This window comes from Cebidichthys violaceus, unplaced genomic scaffold, assembly GCF_023349555.1.
Source record: "Cebidichthys violaceus isolate CVI_PGR_0920_01 unplaced genomic scaffold, fCebVio1.0.p SCAF_6, whole genome shotgun sequence".
NCBI classification, from domain to species: Eukaryota; Metazoa; Chordata; class Actinopteri; order Perciformes; family Stichaeidae; genus Cebidichthys; species Cebidichthys violaceus.
The window spans coordinates 10,997,930-11,023,904 of record NW_027176816.1 but is presented as its reverse complement, the minus strand read 5'-3'; the positions used below and the strand labels follow the sequence as shown (position 1 = coordinate 11,023,904).

At 39.3% G+C, this 25,975-nt stretch overlaps 1 protein-coding gene across 1 annotated transcript in view; it reads left to right on the top strand.

Moving 5' to 3' along the window:
* The window catches only part of celsr3 (cadherin, EGF LAG seven-pass G-type receptor 3), a 107,457-nt gene that overhangs the window by 60,131 nt on the left and 21,351 nt on the right, over positions 1 to 25,975 (top strand). Inside the window, exons 14-25 of the mRNA XM_068732775.1 lie at positions 6,252 to 6,393; positions 8,190 to 8,310; positions 10,033 to 10,216; positions 11,125 to 11,226; positions 11,316 to 11,410; positions 11,991 to 12,200; positions 18,412 to 18,610; positions 20,971 to 21,162; positions 21,248 to 21,434; positions 22,383 to 22,550; positions 23,718 to 23,844; positions 24,979 to 25,185. Of these exons, the coding sequence (XP_068588876.1) occupies positions 6,252 to 6,393; positions 8,190 to 8,310; positions 10,033 to 10,216; positions 11,125 to 11,226; positions 11,316 to 11,410; positions 11,991 to 12,200; positions 18,412 to 18,610; positions 20,971 to 21,162; positions 21,248 to 21,434; positions 22,383 to 22,550; positions 23,718 to 23,844; positions 24,979 to 25,185 (1,934 nt within the window). The remainder of the gene's footprint in view (positions 1 to 6,251; positions 6,394 to 8,189; positions 8,311 to 10,032; positions 10,217 to 11,124; positions 11,227 to 11,315; positions 11,411 to 11,990; positions 12,201 to 18,411; positions 18,611 to 20,970; positions 21,163 to 21,247; positions 21,435 to 22,382; positions 22,551 to 23,717; positions 23,845 to 24,978; positions 25,186 to 25,975) is intronic.

The window sequence follows — 25,975 nt, the reverse complement described above, 5'->3', positions numbered from 1 at the left end:
AAAACCAACTGGATCACATGTAGAAAACATATGTTCCGGATTTGACAACAGGAACTCTCATTACCGCTGCTTTAGTAATGAGCCATTTATCAATGTTTCTGGTTTTGTTTAGACGATAAAATAGTGATTGTAATCAACAAATGCCAAATAAATATTGCTTCAGATGGAGTGTTTCAGAGGAGTGCGTTATATGAGGTTGTTGTTTTTGGGTGTGGTGAGCAGCTGCAGTATATTAAGCTCGGACCCCCTGGGAGAAAGAGATTTATGAGTTTCAAGTTTTATTTCCAGTTTTCCAACCTACAGTAGTTGCCAGATCCTCAAGGTGCTGAATCAGTTGTTCTCTGTGACGAATGACTCCTCACCTAGGACTGTCATTTATTGATCGGGTTTGATATTAAAACCAAAAATGTACAGGTACTGTTGTACGGATATGAATGGTACGTCTGATATACAGTATAGTGAGGTTTTTCTAAATAATCTTAGTAATCTGCTATTGGAAGAAAGTTTTACCTTACCTTGTATGATTATTCAGTGTATAGTGTCTTTCTTTTTTCACTTAAACTCATTGGTCCCCTTATGGATTTTCTAATTTTTTCTTTTTTTTCATGTATGGGGTTTTAAGTTTTCCAGTCAAACCCACACACACACTGGTTGATATCTGAGATTTAAACACCAATATATTAACCTTTTATTTCAGTAATCCAACATACATTTATAGTACTGGTCTCAAACAAGTTTATCACAGTACTATACATTTCGAAACTGCCCTCTAGAAGAACGACAGCGTCAGTCGTCCTCATTCAACATGTGTTTACGTGACAAAGCAAAGGAGGAAGTACGGCGGGATTATTAGCAAGCAACAAAGTCAACGTAGGGAGGATGGCGGGGTGGATTTATGGTCCCACAAAACACCTGACTTTTAACAAAGAAGGCTGATGTTCGTTTCCTTTTTCTAACCAACAATCAATGTTGTTGTTTTTTTAAAGCATGGCCACGGTTTCCCTACCGTTAACCACATATTGGTTACTCTAACTATGATGACAAAGGTCTGCTAACCTTAACAAAGTGGTTATTTAAACTCAAACCATAATATTTCCTTACCTCACCAAGTCTGTTTTGTGCCTTAGCCAAACTTAAATCCATTGTAAGATACATTGAACTGGATCTTTATGTCTTGAGCCCTGAACTTGTTGGACAGTTCCTTCCACTGATTGTCAACTTAGATTCTAATATTTACAAGGGTACTAAAATGGATAAATTATAATTTGATATGGTTCATCATTGTGAGCAACCACTTTCACACAACACATAGTATCATGAATCATTGGACTCAATGTTCACTGGTATTATTCTGTTTTCCCACCAACACATTTTTATGGGATATTTCTGACATCCACGATCTTTCCACTGTCGGAGAGAAGACAGTAGGATATATAGAAGATGAATGGATGTTTCAGTGAACAGAAGATTTGTGTTTCTTTTCCTGATTGTGGTGTTGAGGAGAAGTCAAGCTGATGTTGCGTACAATAAAGTGTCTAAAGCCAGATGTGAAGCTGTGAGTCACACTGGATGTGTGTACGGCTCCAGAGCCATAACTTTTCAAAGACGCTCCCGGACCCAAAAACGTACATTCACACATATGATTTACAGCTCTTTGTTCTTACAGGCTCGAGTCTCGCTCACTCTCTATCCGTCTCTCTCTCTCTCTCTCTCTCTCTCTATCCGTCTCTCTCTCTCTCTCTCTCTCTCTCTCTCTCTCTCTATCTGTCTCTCTCTCGCTCTTCCATATTGTTGTGACAAGGCCAGTGTCATTATAAGCATCTGAAAACAGCCAATGCTGCCGTTGCCTCTCTCTGTCAGTTGCCATGGTGAAAGTGTAAAGATGTATAGGGCCAATAAGTTGATTTAGTGTGTGTGTGTGTGTGTGTGTGTGTGTGTGTGTGTGTGTGTGTGTGTGTGTGTGTTTGTGTTTGTGTTTAAGCGACAAAGCGACAGAAGTGGAGACCAACACAGGAGACAGAGAGTGGGGGATCATGAGCAAACAAATAAGAGACAGAACGCCACCACTGTTTGAGTGTGCAATCCTCTAATCATACCTGCGTGTGATTGTTTGCATGATAAAATAGAGATAGTTCCACAAAGTATGGAATAAGCGAGAGAGATATATTTAAATAGTAGGAGTGTTTTGAAACCTTGTGTGTGTCTAAAGCTGCAGCCAAGGACACAGGCTTGAAAAGCAGAGTTGCTTCTGTGAAAGCAGACATCACACACATAAACACACACACACACACACACACACACACACACACAAACACTTGTCAGCTCCAGAGGGAGGAATGAAGACCCCAACAAGCTGCACGCACACTTCAGTCACACTTCAGTGTATAGAGACGACCTTCTATTCACTGCTGTTAAATTAAAAAGGCGCCCTGAAAGCAGAACTCCTTGCTGAAGGAGGGGAAGTGATTGTGTGAGAGGCAGAGATCTGTGTTGGAGAGAAATTCTGAGGGATCAGTACGATGTTCTAGGCAAAATGTAATATCTAGTTTTTAAAAATTGCATTGTTTTCTGCTTTTCACTTGACGGTTAGTATTAATATGAATATTAACGTGAGTATTTTGTCTTTTGGAGTGGTTGAGAGGCTTTTAAATGTTTCTATTTGGTCAGTCTCTGAAAGACAAACTCTTTGTCTGTATTTAAAGCACACAAGCTTTGAATACAAACAATCATAACAATGAATATCATTATAGATATCTTATTATATCTTATAAAATACTAATATCAAAATACATGTCAAAATCGTAGAATAAAATGTAATTTCCATGTACGTATATTATCTTGGGATTCTCAAATGATTCTAATAGAAGATTCCATAAAGCATTAGACATTTGAATATTATTTTGTAAGTAAAAGTCTTACCACATCTGATGGAACAAATACTTTCTTCAGTCCTTCAGCACTATTTTAACTGTGATTGTATTGGTTTTATTGCTTTTAATTTCATTCCAACATGAAAGTACGGCCTTATGATGCAGCTAAGTCACATAATATTTTAATCCAGGTACATTAAAGTCTAAATACAGCAATTATGTTATTTTTAAATTAATAGCAGGTCTGGGTGAGAGGCCTTCTTTATTCGTGCTAAATACTCCCCAAAGTGTGTGCGAAGCACTCTGCTGTAGTCATTGGATTAAAGAGGGGCTTTATGTGCCGGCCTGTATTACCATAGAAGAGGCTGGTGTGTTTGTGTGGAGTGTCTTTGGATTGCATTGAAGTGTTTGACGGCTTCATTCACTGTGCTGCACAGCCGCACACTGAAGTATACTGTGGGAATGTGTGTGTTGCTCATTGTTGTGGCTCGTTGAAGTGCTGTCTTTGCTTTCGCTGAGGCACATTTTGGTGCTATTATGGCTGAGAGGTGTTCTTCACCTTTTTCAAATGAGTTTCTCTTTGGCGCGAGCACCATACGTTCTGCTTCACTCTCACAGTATTGTACAAATTTATACCAGAACATGTTTGGGCTTTTATGGAGAGGACTTACCCAAAATATACTAAGACTACAACAAAAGATTCTTTTTTATTATCAAGTAATTGTTATGTGTTTCAAATATGGCTGTGATTGTTTGATTTATTGTTTAGCTTGTAAAATGTTTGAGAATGGTACAAAATCTTTTGAATTTCTGTGACATCTTCAAATTGCTTTTTTTGTCCAACCGACAGTCCAAATATAGTCCACTTATATAAACATTTAGAGGATTTGAAACCAGGATATTTTTGCTACAGGTAGTACTGGCACAATTATTTGTTTTAGGTCTAGATGCTTTAATTACTACTGAATATTATATCTCTACCAGCTACTAACAGGCCACAACATATCTAAATGCCTCACAAGAAAAGGTCTCAGGCTTTACCTGCTGGAGTTGAGCTCAGTTAGCTTTCTGCTCATGCTTCACTCGTTCCCCACAGTGTCCACTCGACTGGCCCCGCTTCGGTCCTGCTCTCTTTTTGGCAACTGAGCTGCACTGAGCTCTGTTTGTTTCTGTTCAGTTAGATTTTTAAATATACACAGACAGAAACTAAACCAAAATCCTTCAGGGATGAGGGTTATGATGTATTTTCCGTCACGGTTCGCACCTATATCATTCGTCCACATCTCTCGTCTCCAGCCTCATATTACGTAAGACCCACCCTCTTGAGACTGACAACCAATCTAAGATGACAAATGACAACAAGCCACTGAAACACTTGATAAATTACACAAACAACTATTTGATGTTATTAGATAAAGTAATAATTCATAATATTTTGTAATAAGTAAATGTGCTGCTTGAGTTTACATTTTGTCTTTGACATTTTAGATATAAGAAAATATGAATAAATCACACTAAAAAAACATATTTGTGTCATCATTTCATCAATGGGTCTAGTTATATTCTGTCCAACCTCACCTTGTTATATAATTCATTCCTTTTACAGTCAACAAACAGTAATTTCGTCCTCCTTGATCTCTGGTGAATCATTTTTTAATTTATCATTTAAAATAAATTGCAGCAGCAAAGCCTCTTTTTGCATAGTTCACCGTGATAAGTGCTATATTTGCTTAGTGCTCAAAATGTACTTGTTTGTGTTAGTGGAAAGTGAACATGTTTTTTGAAATTACTTTTCTAGAGCAGTGGTAGTCATTTTCTTTCAGAGGCAGCATTACGTTGCATTTCATTCGGAGTGAATGAAACGCATTGTAATTGACAGCTGTGGCTTGTTTTCCATTAGCTGGCCCAGTCAGAGTGTCGGAGAAGTGTTGTGTGTGACAATCGCCGTTTGATGTTTGAGATGTGTACCAGTGAACTGACAGGTTATTATTTCTGGTACGTGGATGGGAAATAGATGGACATTCTGCATATTTAGATTTCAATAGTTGTTGTGTTGTGCTCTCATTCCATGATTGTACATACAAGGGAAGTTCTGCACGGACATCGTGAATGCCTGCGCCTCTGTCATATTTTCTGTGCCCAATTATTGTATGCATTATTTCCAGTAGTAAAAGACTAGAATATCAATCTGATGTAATTCTCTGATATTTAGGTCATGTAGAGGTAATATTAACTCAAATGTACTTACCTTAAAGCCCTTTAAAATGTGGTTTCAAATCTTTTAGTAGCTTAAACCCAACTGCAAGATGAGAAATCGGGTCACTAATGTCAAATTCCTGTCATTTGTTTGTCCAACTATCTTTCCTATGATTTCTGTGTGTTTAAGTTATAAGAATGTCAAACTTCCTGGACAACAATTATGTATATTGCCTGTGAACATGTAGCAATTAACTTATATGGTAAAGCAAATCAGTTCTATGTAAACATATTTTGTAAAAGACAGGAATGCATATTTTGTGAGGTGGTGTTTGAATTTGACTTGTAATTAATTTAAGGAGGCACCGATACCAGTATCGGGTATCAGGTATTGGGTCTGATACTGTGCTCATGTTCTCGTACTCATAAAACTACTCTGATACAACCACACCCTTAATACCAATACGGCAACGAGACGTTAACCTCTCGTCAGTTAAGCCTCATAAGCTGCAACGATAACCTGATGCACATCCGTCCTGCAGAGTTATCAGACACAATGTTGAGTGCATTGTTGTAGACACAAGCAGCCAGTTCAGTCTCCACCGCATCAGTTAGTTCAGCTGCGAGGTTGTCAGCTGTGTGTTTTCCTGGCTCACAAAACTGGCGTAACGTTAGTGTGTATTCGGTCTGTTTGTATCAGAAAAACACACATGTTGAATGTTTATATGTCAGCAACAGCATTGTGTTGTACATTTAGTTTGTTAGAGTCAGAAAGTGAGGAACATCTGATGAAAATAAAACGTAATTTCAAAGTAATTGTTCCAACTATAATGATATTATTCAGTACTCATATAGAGACTCGGTATTGGCAAGTACTCAAATGTAAGTACTTGTACTTGTACTCGAGACATCTCTAGTGAAATTAATCCTCCCTCTCTTTTGTGGTGGACAATTTCTTCGGACACATAGCACACATGAAATAATCGCACAAAACATTGTCTACTATGTGGAGACCATACTATAATCAGAGGGAAGTGTCTCCCAGAAGACTGAATACAGTTCTCTCTTATACCACCCCAAAGACAAAGAAACCACATTCGATAAGCCCCTGTGCTGCTCATACAAGACGGTCAACAGGTCCGTTGCTCCAACCATGACTAATAGGAAACTCTCTCTCTCCCTCAGGTTACTATGGGAGAGGCTGCACTGACGCTTGCCATCTGAATCCATGTGAAAACGAGGCACAGTGCCACAGGAAGCCCAGCTCTTCCCACGGATACATCTGTGACTGTGGAGACAACAACTACGGGCAATACTGCCAACACAGGTACACACAATCGACTCAACATTTGAGCCCCAGTTTACCTGTGGGACGTCAACTGGGTCTAAAATCTCTTGATGCTGCCTGTAGAACCAGCTAAGCTCTGTTCCAGTGTGTGTGTGTGTGTGTGTGTGTGTGTGTGTGTCTTGGTAGCTTTAGTTCTGCCTTGTTGTGTTGTCCCACATCTCCAGCGTTGCCTGTAATCCACAGGGGAATGAGGATAGACTTAACGTAATAACGCACGCACACACACAAAGGTTATCTGTGTGTGTGTAACACTGTGTGAAGCGAGCGTGACCCTGACCTCAACTCCATGCTCCCTTCCTTCCTGTCCGTGAAATCCACACAGCTTTACATTTATCTCATGATCTGTTCTGTGTATGTGTGTGTGTGTGTGTCTTCTTTGATCTAGTTGGTGTGTGTTTTAACAAAGACACACATAGTCCTATTGTCAGCTGCTGATGAAATATATGTCTACTCTCTTTTAATTTCCCCTGATGTCCCTCCCTCTCTCGCTGTAATTGCTTTCTTCAATGAAGACACCAAAGTTTGGCTCATTAATCATCTTCCTACTAACTCACTTTTTAAAATAATCCCAAAAATGTCCAAATTTGTTTTTCATCATTGCCATTTTTTTATTTTGTTTTACTCCTGGTGAGACATAGTGGGTGCTTTTAAGATATTGGTAAACTTAATAATATACTGTTTACCAGTAACAATAAAAAGTAATCATTAGCTCCAGCCCTGCCCTGCCCAGGTGACTAAAATGAGATCATGTGAGCTATGATGATAAATAATCTTAACTGACAATTTGAACTAATTTCATCAGAGCACATCCAGCTCAGCTTCCTGTTAAGACGCATCCTCTGTTTCTGTGCATCCTCTGTTCCGATCAGACAAAGCATTAGGCTCTCTGGGTGTGTTTGCGTTGCCATTAGAGTGCTTTAAAAGCTAAGAATATACAGCAGGGAGAGACGTTTCATTTGGAAAAGTCAGGAGATGTAGCAACAAAAATCTCTGGAGAAATGTCAATGCTAATATTCTATTAACATCGCTGATATCTGAATTACCTCTTTTAAACTCCCCGTAAGGAGCAATAAAGACACACACAGGAATCTGCGCTGACTGTGAAAAGCGTTCGTCTCCTCAGTGATCCATTTGACACTGAGAACAGACACAGACCACATTATAGTAAATATGATGTGAGCAAAGAGAATGGAAGAGCTGAGTGACAGTAAACCGGAGCCATAAAATCTGAGGTGTGTTTTAAGTTCAGCAGTTTAGAAAACACTGGTTTTAAGGTGAATTATTAGCTCAAGTTTATTTTTTTGCTTAAACGTCTTTCTTCATATCTTTGATAGTAACTGTTACTGTCTATGACTCAGCATGTGCTAAGTGCATATTCTTTTCACTCTTGTCTTGCTGGCCTCACAAATTGCCTTGCTCTTATTATCTCTAGTTTCTGCCCGCATCTTTCGCTATCAATATTTGATCAGTTTGATCCCTCTCTTCGCTTCCTCCCTCTCTCCTTTTTCTCACTCACAGTGTCTCTCTTTCATCTCTATGTTTCAAACTCATTAGTTAGGTTGTCCTTAGTTAGAAGTCAGAATGAAAGATGGTTCAAATTAAAAGTTTTTGACATGCTCCATTACTGTCTTTTTCCATACTGATTCTCCCTGCTTGTGTTACTGATTGTACCTGTTTATGTGTCTGTGTGTGTGTGTGTGTGTGTGTGTGTGTGTGTGTGTGTGTGTGTGTGTGTGTGTGTGTGTGTATGTATGTATGTGTGTGTGTGTGTGTAGGATTGATCACCAGTGTCCCAGGGGTTGGTGGGGATCTCCGACCTGTGGACCGTGTCACTGTGACACCAATAAAGGCTTCGACCCGGACTGCAACAAGACCAGTGGACACTGTCACTGCAAGGTAACCAGGAGACACGAACACACACACACACACACACATCGCAACTTTCAGTCGTTTGTGGATAAATTTTGCTAAAATGATGAAGTGTATAAAAATATATTTTGTAATGTTTTACTCTTGACTAAGGTGGAGAGGTTGGTGAATCAATGTTGATGTGATAAAGATGTGATAAAGTCTGTTGGAAACAGTATCTGATTATCAACAAGCATAGTGCAGCACCTTCCTTTATTTCTTCAGCTGTAGATCATCAGATGCAGATTTTTCACATTTTTAGATGTCTAGTATTTACTGGAGAGTTATTCGTCATATTACCGAGCTGTTGGACAGTAGCTGTTCAAATCTCTATTGAATGATTACAGACCTGCTGTTATGTTGTTGTTTTTATATACTGTATATATCATGATCGCATTGTATACTGTTAGGATTAGAAGGACTTTGGTGGTGTAGCTCTACAGCTCACTTTGGCTTTGGTTTAAACCCGACACACAGTAATCATCTCACAGTCTGATGGTCTGACAAACTAAGCCAGACATTCAAACTACATTAACCATGATACCATCGTCATCCCCACACACTGATATTTCTGCCTTGTGTGAATGTGTGAGTGTGTTTATTGATATGTTTGTGTGTAGCCGGCATGTTTAACCCTGTTTTATCCCATCCATAATCTGATCTTTTGACCCTAATCTTTAATCTCTGATATTGCCCTTGAACAAAGTACTTAACCTCACGATGTCCTGTTCCCTTTGGCTCCTGGATCTTGATTTTCTACAAAAAATGAAGCTTGAAATAAAAGCTTTTTTCTGTTTTTCATGCTTACACTATAATAATGTTTTCATTTAGCCTTTCAGGTCAAAGCTGACACACACACAACTCTGTATAAAGTTTTACAGTGTTTCTATGTTTTAGATCGTAAAGCAACAGCAGATTACTTGTGAAATTCAACTTGAAATGCAACATAAAGCTGCTACCGGCTGAGATAATAATGTGTTTGGTATTTACAAAGTTTCCTTAAAGAACCCCTCCAGACATATTTGAAGACATAAAAATACTCAGAATACTTAGAGTAATAGTTTGGGCCTGATATGTTTTTCCCTCAAAAATGTTCAATGAACTATTTGAATTGAAATGATATTGACCTTCTCCATACAAAATCTAGAGTCAATGAATATGTAAATACATTTCTATTCAGAATTTGAACTTTTGCACCACTATTGGTCTCCAAACTCCAAAAATGCTTTTAGGCGCACGCCTTAAATGAAGCGTTAATTTAAACGCTGAGAAACTTTTCCACCTCCAGCAGGTGTATCTGAAAACAAATAGACATACATCATTCTGCACAGAGACGGTAAAACCTCAAAGTGAAGTTACAATAAGCGAACCCATTTTTGAATCAAGGGGGAATTAAAGAATTAGAAACAGTGGTGCTGCACCATCATCTGGTAGCACATCATTCTGTCTCCAAAATGCGGTATTGAAAATTAATTCTCATGCAAATTTAGCAAACTAAATAATGTACTGCTTTCCTTTATCTCTTGTATTCATGTCTCTGTTTAAGCCGTATCCCCTCTTGTGTAATTGTATATATCTTGCCCTAATGCATGTGGTAATATAATCGCTGACACTATTCTTGGCACTGTGACATTTTGCATGCGTCTGACTGAGTTTCATCTGTGTGCCTAATAAAGCCTAATGAGTGTGTGTCTGTGTGTGTACATTCAGGAGTTTCACTACCATCTGCGGGGCTCTGACACCTGCCTGCCATGTGACTGCTACCCGGTGGGTTCCTTCTCGCGGTCATGTGACCCAGAAACAGGCCAGTGCCAGTGCCGGCCCGGCGTGATTGGTCGCCAGTGCAACATATGTGACAGCCCCTTTGCTGAGGTCACAAACTCAGGCTGTGATGGTGAGAATGCTTATATTCTTTGTTTCAGACATTTAGGTTTTAAAGTGACTCTAGTTTACACAACAAAGGGCGACATCATTCATTGACATGCAGTAGGTTGCCTTGTGGGAGGTGAGATTATTTGTTGAAACAACATATTTGTTTTTCGGCTCTGGGACTGAAACATTTGTGAAATTACTATTTCCACCAACTACTTTATTTTAATGGATAAAAACATGTCGCTATCTCGCAGCGCCTTTGTGGGTCATTGAAAAAAAACAACAAATTATAGACAAAAATGATCTGCTTTTGAACAATAGTTTGAAAAGATGGATTTAATATTAACGCTTTGTCAGGGTTGTTCTCCAACAATAGCACACATAATTTGTTACCTTCTTTAGTAGACATGTCCCTTTGCCAGTGGTACAGAAAACTGTGTCGTGTGTAATTTAAGGACAATGTATAATTTTCAAGACGGCTTAAAACCAGGAAATTATCCATAGATACAAGCAGACAAGGAAATAAAGATGCAATACTGAACTTCCACCATAATTAATCATAACTGTGTAATCATAGGATTTCAGTTTCTTTTTTTGTTGTCTTTCAAAATTGGTATGTTTATCGAACAAACCTGTCCAAGCATACAAGAGCAAAGAAACTCTTAATTATATTCATCTTCATCTTCCAGTTAATTTGATGTATCCTTTTTTTCTGTTCTGCGGAGCTTTGTCACTTTCCATTTTGCAATTACCTCCTTTCTTATGTTGCAGGTGTTTATTCTCTCACTTTCCTTTTCATTTACTTCTCTGCGTGTGTCAAGTCAAAAGAAAAACATTTACACATTATTAGTGACTTTTTGTAATGTTTTTAATTTAAAAAGTTCATCAAATGATAAGGATGATTTTAAATAAGGTTCTTCCTCTCTGCAGTCATTTATGATGGTTGTCCAAAGACCATCACTCAGGGGATCTGGTGGCCTCGGACCAAGTTCAACCTTCCCGCAGCAGTGCCGTGTCCCAAAGGCTCTGTCGGTCCGTACACACTCAGACACCTTGGGATGATTCATTTATATATATGCCACGTCCTTGTGAAAAACCTTCCTGTTTTTTCCTCCTCGCAGGTGCCGCCATCAGACACTGTGATGTGGAGAGAGGGTGGCTGGAGCCAGACCTTTACAACTGCACCTCACCTCCATTTGTAGAGCTCAATGCTGCTGTACGTAGAGTAATATCACCAATACCTTTAAATACATGTCTCCATGGGTCCCAACTCGAAAAGTGCTGAATCCAGGCCAAATCTAAGATGCGCCCTTGCTGATGAAAGCTTTGAATTTGTTAGAACGCTTGTGTCTGTTACTTTTTGTAACAGTTTCAAGTTTCAAACTGCTTTGAAAGCCTTCTTTTGGTTGTTGGATCTCAACTTGTAAATTCAAAACTCTCATTGCAGCAGTCTGATGTCTCTTTTCTTTAGAACAATGGGATTTCATTGTATTTTGTGGCATCAATGCACAGAAGTTTGTGGACCCATTAAACTTGTTGTAGTCCTCATGTTTAAAAAATTCAAAAAGGTTGGGTAGGACATAATACCTTAATTCCAACAAAGTACTTGCAACTGAATGAATAAATGCAGATATTTTATATGTGTAAGCAACTTTTAATGAACTACAGATCCAACACAATACCTCTTATAGACTTGATGTAGTGTTGCTGTGCATTCAATTCCAGTAATTCCAAAATACATGTTAAAAAGTTGATAGCTTAACCTTTTCATGTTTTGTCGCTGTCTCCATATTTAGCTTGATTCTCTGGAGCGTAATGAGACCGAACTGAACACCATCATGGAGAAGAAACTAGCCCACCAGCTCCGTGACGTCACCGAGGCAACCGCCCGACTCTACGGCAACGACTTGCAGATTGCCGAGCGGCTGCTGTCCCGCCTCCTGACTTTTGAGAATCAACAGAGCGGCTTCGGACTCACCGCTACTCAGGATGCACATTTCAACGAGGTAAAGAGAAGAACACGTGACTCGATTATCCTTTTCACTCATTTTAATTTTTTTCCCAAACACAGACTCTCTGTGTGCTTTACTCTGACGTTTTTTATACGTTTCTGTAGAAGTGTGAGAGCAGCGAGTAGTCGGGGCAGGTGTACAGCTAAAGCTTTCAGAGTTTCTTGCAGTCGCATATGGTTGAAGACATGGAGACATACAGTGTTTGCCTCTTCAAGGTACACCTTACCTTTGGGTAAAGAGTGGACTGCATTACTTATTTTGACAGGAAACAAAGGATGCAGTCCAATATTTTTTTTTTAGCTTAGGAAGCTTCCTAACTGAGTTAAATAACCTGAAAGGATCAAAGTGACAGCCATGATAAGAGCTGGTCGTATTCTCTAAATGCTAAGGAAAGGTGCTTCAATGCTTTCTTTATTATCTTCTTTAGCACAACTGGACCATCCTTTACGAAATGCTTGCGGCAGCAACATTTAAAGCGACGCACCATTTGATCTACAATAACGTTGCATTCTTAGAAAGTGGGATTCTGTTCTGACAGGAATCCTTACTTTAACTGCATCGCATTGAGTTTGTCACTGTATTCAGTTCTGATGCGTTATACACTAAGCTGCTTAAAAAAACAAACTTCCGTAGCCTAGTGTAAATGCAGTCAGATTCTCTAAGCACTGTGGTGGTCTTTTCCTAAGTCCTAATGAATTCTTACATCTTTCCGTGACCTCATGATGTTTTCCATCGAGGTCAAGGAGAATGTGGTTAGGAAAAGACGAAGGACATATTTTCTTTTACTTTTTCGACCACAGCCAGGGATTATTGGGAAAAGGATTTTACAAACACTACTAAGAGTGTGAAAAAGATGTCAGAAATCGACAAATTTGTAATTAAATTGATGTTTTGATGATTAAAAACGCTCACATTTAAACCACAAATATTAGTAAGAGGTCATGTATCTGCAAGTTGTGAGAAGTTGTTTGAAAGACGGACAAGATAGTGAAGTGTGAAGCCAATAATCAGTTTGTGCTGTTGATTTTAATGTGTGAAAATCTAAACACTGCCACTGTACCTGTTCTGTTTTGAACAGACTTCATCGACATTTTTAAACAAGAGATGTGTAGAGAACAAGCTGTGTAACATTTTGGAATAGTAGTTTATGGAGATAATCTCCAAATGAATCACAAATGATTTGTGAATATGACATTTAACTTATTTTAAGAACAAAACCAGATGTTCACTCTACAGTATATTACTGCCACCAGTAGCCACAAATCTGCAGAATAACAGCTGCTGTTATTTAAAACAGACGGATATAGTGAACCTTTATGGGGTACAGACCCGGTGACGAGATGTCTTTTCTCTGAAATGGGAGGTAATGTTGCTATGGCGATGCAGTGAGAGTAGCTCATGAAACACTGCAGCATGTCATCTCCACATATTAACTGAGTCTCATTTTACCTGATACGAGTGCTTCAGCTGAAGATGCAGGAGCCGAGACAGAATCATTTTAGCTTGTTGGTGTTTTGACATAAAGGCGCTAACAGACATCTCCATATCATTTAAATATAAATATTTAGCTTACACATGTCAGCCAACACACAAGTTGGCTGACAAGAAATCAGTCGTCCAATACATCATAAAGTAAAACCTCTGTCTTAGCTGTTAAACTACTTTTTCAATTTACTGGCTCATGTGTCAGTAATTGACAAATTGCATTTCACTATAGAAACAGTTAAATTGACATGCTGACGATAGTGTATTTATTTTCATTCATGAAGAGAATTTTAATAACATATCTTGGTCAAAAAAAGCATCCGCACACACAAATCTGTGCAAAAATCTCTCGGCTTTTGGTCAGAGACCTTCTTCAAGTCAAGAACAGGAAGCAAGTGAATGCAGCAGCACAAAAGGTTAAAGAAACATCACTCGATTATCCTTCAGGCACAGCACTCGCATCAATCACTTGAACTTGTGTGGCGACACATTAAGGGTATTGTAGTCTTGTTTATGAAGGACTACAAGTTAAAGACACAATGTATGAAGCAGCGGCTGATGGTGGACCTTTTAGATCTTTTTTAATTTTCTTGATAATCAGTGTGCCATACAAACACTGAAGTTTAATTATGACACCACATCAAAATCTAACTGCCAATGGCTGCAAAATAAGTCATTTGGCATGCGGGTGAGAGGTGTTATGTTCAAAAGTTTCTCAAACAGAGGAAAAGTAGCCCATAGAGGAGAAGAAGCCCCCCCCCTTGCTGTAGTAGTAGTAGTAGTAGTAGTAGCTAGGGCTGTGTATGCTGTGTAGCATTAATCTGTCAATACGATATGGTACATGTGTTACGATATCATTTATTGTGATATATTGCGATACTATAAGTAAGGCCATAACTTGCCAAGTTTTTTAATCTAATTTCAGGAAAACTGTCATTGTATAAAGAATACACCACGATATGCATTGAAACTTAAGTAGCTGGATTTGGATTTATCACATTATAGCACTACTTTTTGTGCAATATGAGCCACCATCTGCCATGAATCTTTGCATGTAAACTATTAATTAATAATGAATGCAGTGTTTTAAAAAATTCCATACCCTATCACAAAACATAACATTGCGATACTCAAGTGTGTGGTTATACTTTTACACCTCTAGCAGCGGTAGTATTAGAAGCAGTTGTAACAGTGATGAGTTCCAGCTCATTTATGCAGCCGGGAGGTGATTCATTCAGAAAGGGGCCATGGTGGGCAGTTAGAAAGCAGTATTTTTTCTCTCACATTTTGCTACAGTTGACCCAGGGAAGCATTTCATAATTTATGATAACAGGGAGAATTTAGCCACCTGATGACAACTGTAGCAGTTGTATCCCCACCTTGCGGTGCTGAAATCATTCATGCTGCCATTACAACTAAGAACAGTTGCTATAGAAACTGAGTGAGTGTGATAATAGCATAGTGAGAATCAAACAATGTCTCTGCCTTTTTGTAATTATATCCAAACATATTTGAAGATTTTATTGCTGCATGCACCATTTGTTTTCTTTCTAAGAATCAAAGGTATTTGTTTTGCATTGATAGGGCCAGTGACCGTCACTGTGTTTCTCCTTAAGGAGTAGGAACTCCTTCTGGCTTTTGGCAGGAGGTGTAGCCGTCACATCATATCTTGTCTGCTGTACATTCAGTGGGTAAAAGGTAGAAGAGTGTATCTTTTCCCTCTGAGGTGAACAATAACACAAAAAGCACTCACCTTTATCGGGTTTAATACACACTTGTTGCACACGCTGAATTCCCACATACACACTTTGGCACCAGTTATGACTGTGAACAAAACCAGTGTTTCTTTAGTCGTCTTCCAGCACCTGTCAGGGGCTGACTCGTTAATCATAACATCGAATAAGAAGAAATAGTCCCGCAGGATTAGAGTCAGTGTGCTTTGTGAATAACCAATGTTGAATTGGTTTATGTCTTATAAGTCATTCATTGCCAATGTCAAATGAACAAGAGCATTTTGTTGTCACAGTTGGAGCCTCGCGCATTATACAGTACATTGCTTCATGTGATCAATGCATCATCTTTGACTAAAAAAGGACAGTTGCTATAGCAACACAGCCGTAGCATTAATGGCATCCTATAGTAAGTGAAATTAAAACCTTTTTCCTTTCATGTCACAAAATTTCACTTTCACATTCCTACTTCACCTGACAGTAAATCAGAGATATGGCCACTAGTGTTTAACATTATGTTGGCAACTTAACGCAGCTATATGTTGTCACTATAGTGCAGTGTTGATTTTTTATTATCATTTTACAGTCCGCTGAACTCACCTAAGTTCCCTACTTGTCATCATGTCGATTTAATGAGGCAGCTCTGGTTTACCCCGGCACCACCACTGAAGTGGAGCTGCAGGCAGCCCATTTTTTTCTCACCAATAAAAAAAAATACAATTTATCTAGAAATACTTGACACCTCACTTTAAACAGCAGCTATTAGGCCGGACGAATAGGTAATGTGGAACACAGTTACTATAGTAACAGGGCCAGTGGCTGCAGGAGAAACAAAGGGAGGCAGAGAGGGAACAAGACACTTCAGGAATGAAGCGGTGAGTGGAGGGAAGAAATCCTTCATGTTCAAGCTGTGATCCAATCCATCCGGAGACTGCTGCACATCCAGATAGGGCTCATGTCTCATCAAGTACATGTGTTTTAAAATAAGGGAGAGAATTTCAGATATGACATGTTCTATCTATGTTCTATGTTCATTAAAACATCTGACATTCATTATGGCATCAATGAACGTCACAATGTTCCTAACAGGTTTGTGATGTAATTGTTCCTCATAGTGAGATCTCTGCAGCATAAATGACAGTTGAGAAGAGAAGAGAATTCATTTGAAAGAGCATTTTGAATATCTAATGTGAAAAAAATATTCAAAGTAGTGTGGATATGACAACGTGTTGCACATACAATGTTTGTTGAACTGATCGGGCTGGCATTATGTTCCAACCTGTCATCCATGCTGCCTCTCCTTCAGCCTTTGTGTGCCCCTGTGCCTCCTTCTCTTCCTGTAATCCTGTCATCTGCTGCCTCTTTAAAACTCTTCACGTCTCTGTCCTTTTGTTAACCTCCATTGTTTTTTTCACCCCTTTTTGTTTTCAACTAAATACAGACCATATGAGCTCTTGCAGTGTACAGAATGATGTGGTTGTAGAGGTTAAGATCCACCATCACATTTTTCATGAAGACATTTTTAATATTAGTAATGTGTTTCAGTTCCTGATTTTCTCGAAATAAGACCATATGATGAGAGGAAGCCATTAATGGAAACTGGACTGTATAATGTGTTTTTTAAGAACTCAGGAAGCATAGGTTTGTTCTAAAAAATATTTGTTCATAATGGTGTTTTTGACCTTCTTTAACCTGAAACAAATCAGTACAAAAACTTGGATTAGATCTTTAAGCATCTGTCTGTTGTTTTGCCTCTCTCTCATTCTCTTTTACTGTTTTCTACTTGCCACTTACTCTTCCGCAATCCCTATTTCTGACTTCTCTCTCTTCTACTCACTACGTTCTTCCTATACTTTACTGTATATTGTTGTCCTTGTTTGTTTGAAGGTTTTCTTGTGTATTTTTCATCCCCAGAGCATTATGTGAGACTGCAGTGCTTTATTGGGTCTGGTGTAGTCAGACAGCAAGAATCATATTAAGCACTTTTCCTCTGTCTGTCTGTCTGTCTGTCTCTCTGTCTCTCTCTCTCTCTCTCTCTCTCTCTCTCTCTCTGTCTCTCTTTTTCTCTCTCTCTCTCTCTCTCTCTCTCTCTCTCTCTCTCTGTCTCTCTCTCTCTCTCTCTCTCTCTCTCTCTCTCTCTCTCTCTCTCCTTGATCTCTGATATGACTCTTTGTTCAAAACATTTTGCAAGGCCGTGTAGTCTAGACTATCTATAGGTTTCCATCCAGAGTCACAATAAATTACATGAAAAGCAAGGAAAACATAACTATAATTGAAGTCTATAGTCTAGACTTGTTTGGATGTTATTTTTAAGTTCTGTTTACAATGTTCTTGTGGTCCTTTTGTCACAGCAGGCTGACAAAAGATGTCTTGTCTCCTCGACCAGAATTAGCAACAAACTCAAGTTTGTGCCAAATGCTTGTCTTGGTCTCCGGACAGCATGATACATTGCCAACACTTGCTGACATGAAAGAATTTTCCTGAAGACCTCGCTCTATTTTCTCTTGTTAGATGGCCAAAAAGACATGTTTTGTTTCTAGCTCGCAACCTCTTCTACTTCTGCTTTACTGGCGGATTACAGCCAGAAGCTGTAGCCTATAGCTTTAACTTCTGACGAAACTACGCTTCAGCCCAATATGGGCCTGATACGTGTATCTTTTTTGCAACATTTCAAAAGTTTCACTTTTACAAAATTCCCTTGACAATTGAATGTAAACACAGCTACTATGTACATCCTGTGTATGTCTTTGGATAGTTTGAGCTGTTGTCTGCACAGTAAAAAGATTTCTCTTTCCCTTTCATGATCCAGGATGTTGACACATTTGTTACTTTTTCCATCTTGTATCTTATTGTTTTCTATTTTGTCTCTAATACACAAGCCCATGTGTTCACTTGCTTCTCAGAAATGATCAGAAGAAGCTCCCGCTGCAAAACAGCAGTCTTGTTTATTTCCTTTTTTTATTGATTGTTCATCTTTCTGCTGCTTGCAGAACATTGTGCGGGGCTGCAGTGTGCTGTTGGGTCCCGGTACCTCTGGGCTCTGGCGGGCTCTCGCTCAGAGTCAGAACCACATCCCGGGCGGCGGTCCGGCCGAGCTGACGGAGCTGCTGGAGCAGTACGCCCAGATTCTGGCCCAGAACATGAAGCTCACCTACCTCAACCCTGTGGCGCTGGTTGCTCCAAACATAGGTGAGTTCAGAAAGATTACACATGCAGAGACACACACACACTCAGGCATAAAAAAAAAGCTTATCCCTACTCAGACCCAGTACAAGAGACTAAGACAGTAATAAAATCTTAATCTTTATGGATGATTTGCAGCGGTTTTCTCATAATACTGTAAATCGCTGCTGTGAAATCAGCTAGAATGACTCAGTGTAAAGCGGGAGATGAACAGCGCAAATGCAAATGATGATGGCACGGCCAGAGCGCTGGCAGCAGGACAGAGATATGAATTTCACACTCCCACACACACACACACACACACACCAGTTAAAGCTTTCAGCACACACACACAAACCCCGAAGCACTGTAGCACTTTCCGGCATACATAATTTAGATTTACAGATGCCAAACACACACATGATCACACACATATAGAGTAGCTGACATTAACACACACACAGAAACACACACATTCTTTCTCTCTTACAGTACATGTCCTATACATTTGCAGGGTTTGGCCACATGCCCTGTGTCATTTAGTTTCTGGCATCCTGTCACTTGTGCGTTTTGCTCTTTTCCATGTTTAGCAGTGTTGAAAATACTGTTAAAAAATCTGTGCCACATGCAACAACAAGGTGTTGAAATAGCAACAGCAGCAGCAGCTCTGGCAGGGATGAAGCCAGACAATGAATTTCACACTCAGTTAATGCTCTTAGCTACACACACAGATTGGATTTCTATAAAACAACATCTAACCAAAACTCATGAAACTCATCAAAGTTACCAACTAGTGAACCACCAGCTTCCTCCAGTGCTGTTTGGTAGCACAGTTAATCCCAGACCTGCCAAAAATATAAAATAGGCTTACCTTCTTTGGCCAATATGAATTGCCTGCTTTTATTTCTTTTCTATGCGACTCTCATCTCTCTCTTACTTAACTGTTTATGCTTCGCCTTTGGATTACATCCAAAACGCTGTTAGATCATCTAAAACTGACAGCATGATGCTCATCCCCAGACGGGGAGCATAGAATTAGCGGCAGTGAAAGCAGAGGGAATAAGAACGTTCACACTCCTACACACACAAACACAGACAGTTGATGCTCTCAGCTAAATCGGATAAAATGAATAACGTTTCTAAAGATATGGATGGACCTGACACACACCCATCTGTTAGCTTCCAATATACTTTTTTCTTGTTTTTTTTTGTTATTAAAATGCCAAATTTTCCATTTTATTTCACCAATAAACCATTTGTTTCGCCATCAAAATTGTCATTACAGACGTTTAAAATCAGAAAAACACTCAGTCAGACAGTCTCTCTCCACACAAAAATACACACACACACACACACACACACAGACATAACACACGTCTGTTATATTGAGTGATGTTTCTCCTCTCTCAGTATTGAGTGCTGTTCCACTTGTGTTTGGTTGGTCAAGTGTTCACTCATTATTGAACACTCCACATTGACTATGTACTTCCTGATCGCCACCTCATTTCCAATAATACGACAGTTCCTCTGGTCCTGTGTGTTTGTGTGTGTGTTTGTGTTTATGGAGTCTGTATTGGGTTTACACAGTCCTAAATCCACAGAGATTAAACTGGTTTATTGACACAGGTGGTTCAGGTTTCCCCTTGTATTGTATTGTATTTAAGAAGGGAAATTATAATCACAATCAGCTTTATTGACCATGCATGCATATGCATACAAGGAATTTGACTTTGCTCTCAACGTACATACACAGAATATACAAATAAACCAAAAAAATTAAAATAACAAAATAACAAAGTAGAACAGAGGTAAGCAATTAGTTTTATTTTTTAATTAACAAGAGCATAATTACCCTTCACCTATTTGAGTAAAATTGGCAACGTTTTCATGATTTCCAGCTATCATAAAGCTGAACCTTTCTTGCTTGTGTAGCTTTGACTAATTTAAACATGGTGTGTACTGAATGTTTTTTTATCAACTGATGATTAAGGAGGTTTCAAATGTGCCGTTAGAGCTGCAACCCTGAGCAAAAATAAATTAGTAACACTTTAATTTTGAGACATACAGCTCAGCATAAAACAGGATAAAGGATGGAGTTCTTCCAGTGGAAATATGGCTTCCCTTTCACAGTTCTTCTGGTGGGAGTAGTGAAAGCATGATGTAAAAATCACTTTCAATTTGCTGACCCTGTATTTAGTAAAGAAACTAAATGTGATAATAACTCAGCAGCAGTGACTGATTCTTTGTATGAGTCTGCACTTTATTCAATAAATAGCATCTTCCACAGGCATTTAAGGGAAGTATTGATTTAAGGTTAACACCCGCCACCTATATTGTGTCAAATGATGTGTGTTCATGTGTGTTTACTGCTCCTGTTTGTTTGTCAGTCATGAACCTGGACCGCGTAGAGAACCAAACCCATGTGCGGCGGCGTTTCCCACGTTACCACACCACCCTGTTTCGCGGCCAGGCTTTGTGGGACCCCAACACTCATGTGATACTGCCCCCTGCTGCCCTGGTGCCACAACGACAGCAACAACAACACAACTGGAAAGAGAAGGAGCGGACAGAGAAAGAGCGTAAGAACAGACATAGAATTAAATGCTTGATAGTGTAAGCGGACGGAACTTAGAGAATATACTGACACAGACTTCTCCATTTCAGCCTTGGCCCCTCAGAATGCTGCTGTGGCCCCTGTCAGTATCTCAGCCAATCAGACGGGAGAATACACTGCAGCCAGGCGCACTGTTTCAATGCCAGAGCAGCCCATCACCATCGTTATCCTGCTGATCTATCGCAGTCTGGGCGGCGCCCTCCCTCCCAAGTACCACACAGACCGACGAGGAGTGAGGTGGGAATCAATCACACTTGGAACAATAAAGATCTGACTACAGCAGAAAGGAAGGAAACATGCTGGATATAGAAGTGGGATTTCCCATGTCTCCTTTATTCAGCAGCAAACACTGAACCAGAATTGCTTTTATATAACAGGAGCATCACATCATTAGAAACACATTCTGTACTATATATCTTTATCATTAAATGTAAACAGCAACCTGCCAGAATTTGATGAAAAATAATGGGGAAAAGCCAAGGTGACATCTCCAAATTGTTATTTTTTTCTGACCATCCCCCAAAGACATTTACAATGACACAGAATGGCACAGACAAAAAAGCAGCAAATCCTCACATTTGAGAAGCTGGAATTAGAAATGGCATTTTTGCTCGATGAAATCTGTCATAAAACAATTAATGGACCTGTTTGGACTTGTCATAATAAGAAAAGCACAGGTGAAATTGATAACAATAACGATGGCTCAGTCCCATTATGTGTCCCTCTCAATGCACCTATTATTAATGTTATTGAATACACCTGTGCTTTTCCTCCTACAACATGTCAAAATATCTGCCGGGAAAAAGGTCTATTCATGATCAAAATTGTGGCCAATGAAGTTTCTGTCAGTCGATTAATAGTTGATTGACTATTAGCTTCAGCATTATTTCCAATATCACCTTCCTTACATCTGTTTTTTTTCTCTCCTTTCATGGTAGCTCTCTTTCTCTCTCAACTCTCCTCCCATCCCTCTCCCCTCTGCTCTTCCTCACCTCACCTCCGGCCTTGATTACGAAATAACAAACTGTCCAATGTTCAGTAGATGTCAATGAACAGTCATTTAACTCTAACATCGTCTCTGCTCACCTTGTCTTTGCCTTTTTTACTGTCCTATCTAGGACATCAAACTCTGCTTTCTGTCTTATTTAGTAGATGCACGGTAACTCTGCACTCTCTCTCCCTCAGGCTTCCCAGACACCCGGTAATGAACTCCCCAGTAGTCAGTATCTCTGTCTACAACAACCAGACGTTTGTGGGTGGGCACTTGGACCAGCCCATCCTGCTTGAGTTCAAGCTGCTGGAGACAGCCAATCGCAGCAAGCCACTGTGTGTGCAGTGGAACCACAGCAATCAGTGAGTACAGATTACCGCTTTCACTGGTTCATATATTCCTACACACACACACACACACACACACACACACTTAAATCGATAAGGGTAGTAGGGCTGGTTATTGTCAGTTAGCTTATGATGCTTCACATTGTATTGACGCTGTTGAAACAAATGAAATACAATAACTTTACACTATACATATATAGATAATATTGTTAGTATATTATGATATATGGCTATATTTGAATGCATTATGGAGACACTTTTTTGTCTTTTAAGTCCTCTAAATTTAGTAACTCTGTGTAATGAATCCACATATCTGTGTGCTGTGTTCTGAAATTCTGTAGCTTTATAATGTGGAAACATTGACAGGGAGCTAAAAGCAAAACTACTCAAATCACTGTTGGGGTTTATTGTGTCAGGAAACATCTACATGTCTATTTTTCATATGAAATTAGTCATGAAATTACAGTATTTTAACATCAAAATATAATCTTAATTGGAGGAGTTTGGGTTTTGCTTTTTAAGTATGAAATATATAGAATGCTTGCCTTTAGACTTTCTTGCTTTGGACTTATGGCAGCCACCCGTATTATACACTTTTGTTTTTGTAGACCTGTCATAGTAGGAAAAGCAGAGGTGTAACCAATAACAATAAAGATGGTTCACTTCCATGAAGTTTCCGAGTAAGCCGTGTCAGACAGCACAATATCAGGGCCCTAGAACTGGCTCAACTATATGGAATGCAGTCATTGATGTAATTAATTACACCGGTGTGTTTCCTGTCATAACTGTCAACATGTCTGCTGCGAAACAGGTTTATTTACGGAAGTAGTGCTGTGAAGTGGACCTTAAACATGAAGTGAAATGGTAGTTAAGTGACACAGTCTGCTGTCAAACAAAACCTGTACATTTTTAAATTCACAGAGGGGGGACCATTGTTCATGAGGACCTGCACCTGAATCACAAAAATTCAAACTGCAATGTAGTGTATTCCCTTTTTACTCAGTGCCACATACACACAGTAACACACAGGTGTATGCTCACTGACAGCAGAGAGCATGAATTCCTTTCCTCATACACAAGCAACGGTGAACTCCGCATATGATAGTGTGTTCATGTCTTTGTGTCTGCACATCTGTTCAAATTGACCTTTTACTATTAACCGGCTTGTCTCTCTCTCTGCAGGTATGAGATAGGAGGCTGTTGGACAGTCAGGGACTGCATGGTGGTGTACAGGAACACCTCCCATGTCCGCTGTCAGTGCCAGAGACTAGGCACCTTCGGGGTGCTGATGGACAGTTCACACAGAGAGGTTAGTGATCTGTCAGTGGAGAACTACGCACACATATATATAACATGCACACACCTGGTTTTGCCAGTGTGTCCGTTTTCATTCTTTTCTTCATTTGAACATCTCAGCTGGTAATTGCTTGTAATGTAGTCGGTGTAAAAGTTTGAAATCCCCGAGAATTAATCCTGCCTGACATTCTGAAGGCTAAAGGAAGTCTTGTTACAGCTGTAGACGATTTTCACAGTTTAATGCAAACGCCCTGCCAGTCACTTCCCAGCATACTAAGTGATGATGTATCAGATCTTGACGTTTGAGATTGGAAACTAGTGGATGCCTTGCGTTGAATTTAAAGTTGAAAAATGAAAATAAAGTTCTACATTTCCCCAAATATGTATAGTTCACATTGAATAATGCGCTAGTCCAGAGCAATGAGAAGAGGGGTGACTGTTGATGTGCTTAATTTGCCCAAATACAATTCTGAAGGTGTTTGTTATGTTTACTGGCAGCGATTGCTCTCTGTGCATGCAAAGGCAGTGATCTTAATCAATTTCATGCTTTTGATACTCTGATTTTTCCTGACAGATAGATAGGTCTGCTAGTTTGCTTCGTCTGTTGTTGGATTCATCTGCTTACTTTCATTTTCTCTTTCAAATGCCTTGAGACTGGCTCATAATAAAGACATACATTACTTTCAACTGTTTAAATACTGAGATACTTTGCCTCTTTCAATCCTTTCAAGACCTTTAATATTTAGCATTACAAAGCAGCCAGCATTCTGGCCAGTTAAACAACGTTACATGTCATACTTCATAATAATTGATTGATTTTTTATGAATCACATGTGAATATGAAGTGGCTGCCTGGTGCAGATTCTTCATCTTAATTACTTGCTTTCCAAATAATTTATTATCTCTGTCATAAATATTGTCAGTGAAGCCAGACAGATGAAGGGATTTTACCCAGACTGAAGTAGCAGCATTTCAGCAAATTAAAATAATTAATATTCAGCTTTGTCTTATTTCACCTTGTGCTTTTTCATATTTGTTCTATTACTACTCCCCTTCTTTCCTCTGCCCTCCCTTTCCATTTACTCCCACCAAAATAATATCAGTTTGATAATACCGTCTCTCCCTTCTCACATCTCTGTATGAGCAGCAGTTGGAGGGGGACCTGGAGTCGCTGGCCTTGGTCACATATTCCTCGCTGATCGTCTCCATGCTGGCCCTCCTGCTCACTGTCCTGGTGCTCTCCTGCCTCCGAGGCCTCAAGTCCAACACCAGGAGCATCCATTCAAACACAGCGGCAGCCATGTTTTTGTCGGAGCTGGTGTTTCTGCTCGGGGTTAATCAGACGGAGCAACAGGTAGATACTGGTGGGGGGGAGTGTGTGTGCTTGTTTTTCTGTAGCCTTCTTTGTTCTGTAATGTCTTTCTTTCCTTTCTCTTTTTCATCACTGTCCCTCCAGTTCACTACTTAAGCAGACATTTGCTTTTGGCCTCATAATTGTCTCATTTTTAGCCACGCATTGTAGATTTGAAGGTGCACTTAGTGCTGGGCGATATGGAGAACATCAAATCACAATATATATCACAATATTTTTGACCAAATACCTCATTAACGATTTAGTGATGTTATTGTAGGGTTGACTATTGGTGCTTTCACAAAATATTGACACAGTGAGATTTTTGATAAATAGCTAAGTGGATGAAGGTAAATAACAGGACAGCTAGAACTTAACTGTTATGCAACCTTTAAAACCAGAAAAAGGCAACACTTGTGCCATATTACAATATCCAAAATCTAAGATGATATCTAGTCTCATCAATGTAGATATATTGATCCTTGTTTCGCTGGTGCAGCTCTAAAAGATGCATCAAGATATCTCAGTCTTTTTACCTTTCTTCTGCTATTCATCCTCTGTAATACTCCATCCTGCTCACTTTTTGCTTCTCTACATCATATGTGTTTTTTTGCTGCCTACTTTCTGTAAGTCCTCTTACTATTATGCTCAATACTTCTTCTACCCTTTTTCTCTTGTTTTCTTCCTCTCTCCTGACTCTCCTTCTTTTTCGTTACATCACAAATGTGTGTGTATGTAAAGAGCAGTGAGTCTTGTACAGAGGGTACTGCAAGTATGTGCTCACTCAGCATGA